Source organism: Pterocles gutturalis, unplaced genomic scaffold (genome assembly GCF_000699245.1).
Source record: "Pterocles gutturalis isolate BGI_N339 unplaced genomic scaffold, ASM69924v1 scaffold47374, whole genome shotgun sequence".
Lineage (NCBI taxonomy): Eukaryota > Metazoa > Chordata > Aves > Pterocliformes > Pteroclidae > Pterocles > Pterocles gutturalis.
The window spans coordinates 52,608-58,759 of NW_010137496.1; the positions used below are offsets into that span (position 1 = coordinate 52,608).

General features: G+C 39.7%; 1 protein-coding gene across 1 annotated transcript in view; it reads left to right on the forward strand.

Annotated features, from left to right (window-relative positions):
* ARID4B (AT rich interactive domain 4B (RBP1-like)) overlaps window positions 1-2,976 on the forward strand; it is a gene marked incomplete at its 5' end in the record, with an annotated part of 52,184 nt that extends 49,208 nt beyond the window's left edge. Inside the window, 2 exon segments of the mRNA XM_010082619.1 lie at window positions 130-276; window positions 1,151-2,976. Coding sequence (XP_010080921.1) covers window positions 130-276; window positions 1,151-1,281 — 278 coding nt within the window.
* Between the last annotated feature and the right edge of the window lie 3,176 nt (window positions 2,977-6,152).

Sequence of the window (6,152 nt, forward strand, 5' to 3'; positions counted from 1 at the left end):
TGGAGACATTGCACATGCTAAATTTGCTTGGCACATCACTAAGATTTGAGTACTTTCCACTTCACTGAAATTCAGAAGTTTGTGGAAATGCTGCAATACAATAATTAACAGAGATTGTTTAACTTGCAGCTGACTTGGAAAATATGACTAGCGCTGAGCGCATAACAGTTCTCCAAGAAAAACTGCAGGAAATCAGGAAACATTACCTGTCCTTGAAATCTGAGGTGGCTTCCATTGACCGAAGAAGAAAGCGCTTAAAGAAAAAAGAGCGGGAAAGTAAGTGCTGGGAACTAAATTCTACTTTTAGAGGGCTAAATTGCATGTCATGTTACTAAGGTGTTAACAAGAATTGGTTATTTTATAGGGAGATGTGTGCAATTAGGAGTGTGTTGTATAGAGTCATTTCATGATCTTTAGAAGGTACAGCCCAGATACCCAGTTACTATGTAAGGGGAAAAACATGAAAAAGGCATGCAATCTTTAATTCTGTTTAGGCAGAACAACGTCACACAGAAAAAAAAAATACAGAAAAATAAACTTTTCTAAGCAGTGAACAAAGTATCTAAGGTTACTAACAACTTACAACTTTTCTTCAAGTTGCACAATATTATACTATTGCTATGTGTTTCCAGTTAGTGCATTACCTTTGGGATAAGTGATTTATGAGTTTAAGGGAGACCATCAGTTAAATCTCGCATTTCCCTGAAGCTGCCTAACCTGTTGCTGTAGGGAGTGTTCTAGTGTGCCTGCTTCTAGCAGCATGAAAAGGATTATTTTCTCCATTCTTGTTTATGTGCACATTTAAGAGTTCACGAAGTATAAAAAGAAAGACTGAAATGCCACGTGTAGTAAGATTTTGTGGCTGCAGCCATCACATGGGAACAGGGTGTATGTGCAGATTCAGTACTGGGACAAGGCCCTACCTGTGCGAATTCCCACAGGAAAGAAAGGGAACAGTTGACTGTGCCCACGGGTCAGGAATGAGCTCTGGTGTCCTCCAGCTGGGCCCTTGATCTGGGCGGCCAGTGAACCAGGGCTGCAAGGGGCAATGCCATGTCAGTATGTACCAATGCTTGTTATTGAATGGGAAAACATTTTTGTTGCATAATTTGTAAATTTTTATAACGTGTGTTTTCCTCTTCGTGTGCAGGTGCTGCTACTACATCATCATCTTCCTCATCACCTTCCTCTAGCTCCATTACGGCTGCAGTTATGTTAACTTTAGCAGAACCATCTATGTCAAGTTCATCACAGAATGGAATGTCAGTTGAGTGCAGGTGACAGCAGGACTTGCCAAAGCACTTTGCACTTAATGGCTGCTGAGGGCCACTCTTTTTTTTTTTCTTTTTTTTTTTTTTATACTGCACAGTGGCACAAAATTCAGACAAGCACTATTTTGTATTTAAAGTTGTTTCTTGAGAAGCTAACTTTGCACTTAAGTGCACTTTTATGAAGAAAAAGTACAACAAACTGCTTTTCCTCAAGCAATAATTGTTTCCAACTTGTCTGGGAATTCTAAGTCTGGTGACTCGAAGGCCTTCCACTGTGGCAAATGGAGGCTGTTCACTGCCTGTAGAGACAGTACAATAAGCGTGTAGTTGTTGGGTTGATCTAAATATATGTGGTAAGGCTTACTATATTCCCTGGTATTTTGTTAAAGCTGGAACATTTGATATTTTTCCATTTATTTATGACAAATATTGAACCTATTTTCATTTGTACAAGCTAATTGTTTTTTAACTGCTAAGTCACCTTATAGTGGCTTTAATTGTATACGTCAAGCACATGTATTCAATTCAAAACCTGCAGTTAGTAGGATGTTTGACATCAGTCCTGATAACCAAATATGAGGATTCCTTTAAAAGACAAAAAAGACTGACTAATGTTTACAGGTTTGAATTAGGCTTAAATAGGTTACTCTGGGTTTTAAGAACCCATTAATTGGAATGAAACTACTGTACTTTGCCATTTTTCTATAAAACAGTATTTTTTTTTTAATTTTGATAAAATACATTATGAAAAAGAAAGAAAATGGCTAACAAACTGTATTAAATCTTAATGTATAAAGATTGTATTTAGCCAGTTTAAAGTGTATATTTATTCATAATGGATTATAACAGTTATATTTTTGTGTTTTCTTGTAAATGTTTCTTTTCCCTTAAAGCAACAAATATTTCATTTGTAATGCTTATTTTATTACAAGCTTCAAGGAGAGGACTTCAAGACAGAGTAAGGTGTGAGGTTATAATTTGTGGTTGCTGATATGAACACTGCCACAAAAGGGTAGTTGTTTTTAAAATAAATAGCTAGCTGAGTGGTAGACATTTAATTTTTTAAATGCCTTGTACAAATTCCAAAACAAACTTCAAACTGTTTTCACTTGTATTGATTTTATGTTGTATGGATCCCAAGCTCTCTCCTGTTAATTATATACCTTTGTAAGACATTTGTATATTGCGGAAGTGTTCATTCAAGCTATTTAATACCTGGCACTGTTAATACACAGTACTTTATTGTACAGATTGTTTTACTGTTTTAATTGTAGTTCTGTGTACTTCTTTTGCCTGGGGAAATAGGGGCTGGCATGTTTTTCTTTGTTTTTCTGGCAATACAACATGTAAGAATTCAAAGCATTTTGTTTGTAGATGCTAGAGTGTCAGAATCCTTTACATTTGACTTTTCTAAGAAAAGCATTTTCAGTCTTCGTAGTGTGTGCTTAAGGTTAACTGATTTTATTGAAAATGGTTTCAAAGTATTCAGAATTGTACAGGACTGTAAAAATTTGTTGACAAACATTGAAGGAAAAGCTTATAGAAAAAAGCTATAAAATATATATTAGGTTCTGCAGAAAATGGAGAATTATGTAATATATTGTACAAATGTAAGCAAAGGCCTCTGAAATAAAATGCCATAGTTTGTGAATCCTTGATTTTGTTTCTAACAGTTTAATTAAGCAACCATAATGTGTTCATTAAAATGACATCAAGCTGCAGAATTGGCTTAGCAAATGATCTTTGGTATGGTCTGACATGCATATAAAGATAAGCTAGAGCAGGTATATTGGCCTAATTTTCCTCTTTGCGATTAATTCAAATTCATCCTCTTTTTCAGCAGAACAAGAAAGCGTCGGCCATTGAGATCGTTAAGGCAGCGCAGGTTGAAAAAAAAGATGAATTTTGATTCACATTAATTCAGGTAGTTTGAAAATGTAAAAGCAAGCTCCTGAAGATATTTGCCGACTTCTAATATCGACTGCCTCAAATTCAGATTCAGTGGAAGTGAAACTGGAATAAAACTTCTAGTGTTATATGTTTACATCATGTCTGGCTGTAGTTCAGTTGACCAGAATACTGTTACACCTGCAAAATGATAGATTACTGATGAGACTGATAAATAACAAATAATTATAAGCTTTGGGAACATTGACTGTGTTAATAATTACCAGTGATCTGAGACTGACAGGAGTCATTTTGTTAATTTCAGTGGGGCTACTCACAGGATATTTCCATATGTTTAAATTTAGCAGAATCAGAGTCATAATAGTTCAGTTCTGCCTTTCAGTCTCAGTAGGCATAACTGGTATTAACTGGGCATGGAAGAGCAAATTTCTCCACTCACTCATAGTTCTTCATCAGCTCTGTTTCAGTGCCCGCATTTTTGTTTTGATGTGACAGTTGTTGACTCTCCTGTTCTCTGAGAGGATTTGTTTGTTTACCTGTTTAAAACAGGGATCATTAGTCACGTCCCCAGTCACAAACTGAGTTTTTGCACAAATAGGATTTTTTTGCTGTTTTTTAATGCAGAGATTATTTAATGTTTGTGGTATTTGTTATGCAGTTTAATGACTACTAAAAAAATCTCTTCTGGATGTTTTATGTTCTGGATGCACCTTTCTGTCTGTAAATTGTACCCTCCAGGTTCCTGTTACTTGTGCCCCAGTGGTTACAAAGGAAGGTACCTTTGTCAAACTGTTAGCCAGCCAATTTTATCCCATGTTCCAGAGAGTCAAATCTGAGCTGCTTTTCAGGTTACATATTATAATACAGCTTTAAATGTGGGTGTGCTCCCTGCTCAACATGCACACTCTGCTTACTGCTGAGAAAGTTTCCCACTAGCAGCGACTGCTGGGCTGTGCCCATACTCTTGAGTGCCTGCTCAAACATGACCTGAAAAGGAAAGTGAGACAAACTACCCCTGCTTTATCCTTTACACCTTGGCTGAACAACAGAATCAGTTTTGCATGTCTCATGTTTGGTGTTGAGAACAGCTGTGTATGCCTTGGCTGAAGGCTGCCTGCATTGCTCCCGACTCCCGTGATCTACGGTCTCCAGCGATGCTGGTACATACTTGTTACTGTGTAGTTTCCATCATGCCGTAAATTTTTCCTGTCACCAAAGGGCTCAAAAGCACTTTCCAGCAGAGTTCCTGGAGGCTGTATGTCTTTTGCTGAGCTTCAGCAGTTACAGGTCTCTGAAATCAGCCAGCTGAACGCTTGTCCAACGTAATTTTGATGTACTTTGATGATTGTTCAGTCTGTTCTGCCCCACCTGCATCACTTACAAAACTGCTCTATTATGTGAAGGTAGACTGGAAAAGCCAATACAAGTAGTGCAGCAGCCACCTGCCAGTTTAAGAATTTGTGTATTCTCTTGGGCTGACCCCATCAATGAGGGTCCCTACCTTCCCTGGCATCCAGGTGGCCAGACACGGGATGCCTGGTGCATATGTCAAGACTAACACTTTACCTTTAGTCCGTTGCTGGATTACTTGTTTTGCCTTCACTTGGACATTGGTGCCAAGCAAACGGCTAATGCTGGCAGTTCAAAAAGTGCATAAAATGTTACAACAGAAGAGCTGTTTGTATTTGCTTCAGCCTTTAGGTGGCTGGTAATTTTCTTTGCCTTTCCAATTATTAGCACATCATCTAGCATTTAAAATTACACTCTGGACAGGCAGGTCTAAAAGGAGATCCCAATTAGGTGCCTAGTTTCAGAGAGTTACTGCATCAGCTGCACTGTGTCCTGGGTTGGAAAACCTGGGTTTGAGAATTAACCTAACAAAAAAGGGTCTTTTCCAGTTGGATTGGCTATCCAGTCCTATCCATATAGCTGCTGCAGCAAGATCATCCAGAGCACTTACCTCTGCTGGCCACAGAGCAAAGCTGTGGGGAAGAGGTATGACTGGTTCCTCCTTTCCCTGTTCCCCAGGCTACAGTCTTCAAATGCCCCGAGCAGTACTGTGTTTCAGGGATTTTTCATGAGAAAAGTCCTTACATGCTTTAAAAGCCTGCTGCGGATCCCAGGTACAGATGGAACAATCGAGAAAGTAAGTGAGTGCCCAGTGATGCTTTGGGATGATCTCTCTGGTGGTCTAATAGTTTCTTTAAGCACTAACTGCTTAACTGCCTACAGCAGTGTGCTTTTTTTATAACCCAGTTTGGTTTGTAATGCATACTGTGTCTATTTCAGACCAAGTGACAAAAACCATTCAGTTTTGGGTGCTCTTTACACCCCTGCCCCTTTGCATTTTCTAATCTGTTTCCAGGTTTGTCTCGAGGTGAGCTACTCTCAAAGGGGCTGTGTGAGCCCCAGAAGGATGCTTTCTGCCTGTGAACTCAAGCACCCACCCTGGTGACTGTGCCCCTTACTGAAATGGTTTGAGCAGGCACTGTTCCCCAGGCTTCACTCTTGCAGCAGCAGTGGTGATGGAGCGTGAGCCGGCCTGGCCCAGACCAAACTCGCTCCTGGACAGTTTCCATTTAATCTGCTCAAGCACAATGACATCATCTTGCACAGGATTTAACTGGAGGTGGGGGGGGGTTCATCGGGTTTTGTTTAAAATTTCATCCTGTATGTGTGCTGGATAGCAATCATGAAGCCTGACAAAAAGGACCCTGTAAGCAGGGCTTCCACAGCAACATGGCACAAGGTAAGTTGTTCTTTCTGTAGACAACGGTGTTATTTTTTTTAACCACTTGTGGCTCCCTGAACTACTAAAGCGATTTTAAGTAGAAGCAGCTTGAGAAGACTGAATTAGTGCCCCTATAGTTTGTGTCTCCTGTCTCAGACGGAGCTGGGGGGCTTGTAAAACAGATGAAACACCCTTCGGCGGGCCCCCAGCCCTCGCTGCGGTGTTACGGTCCATTGCTGCCG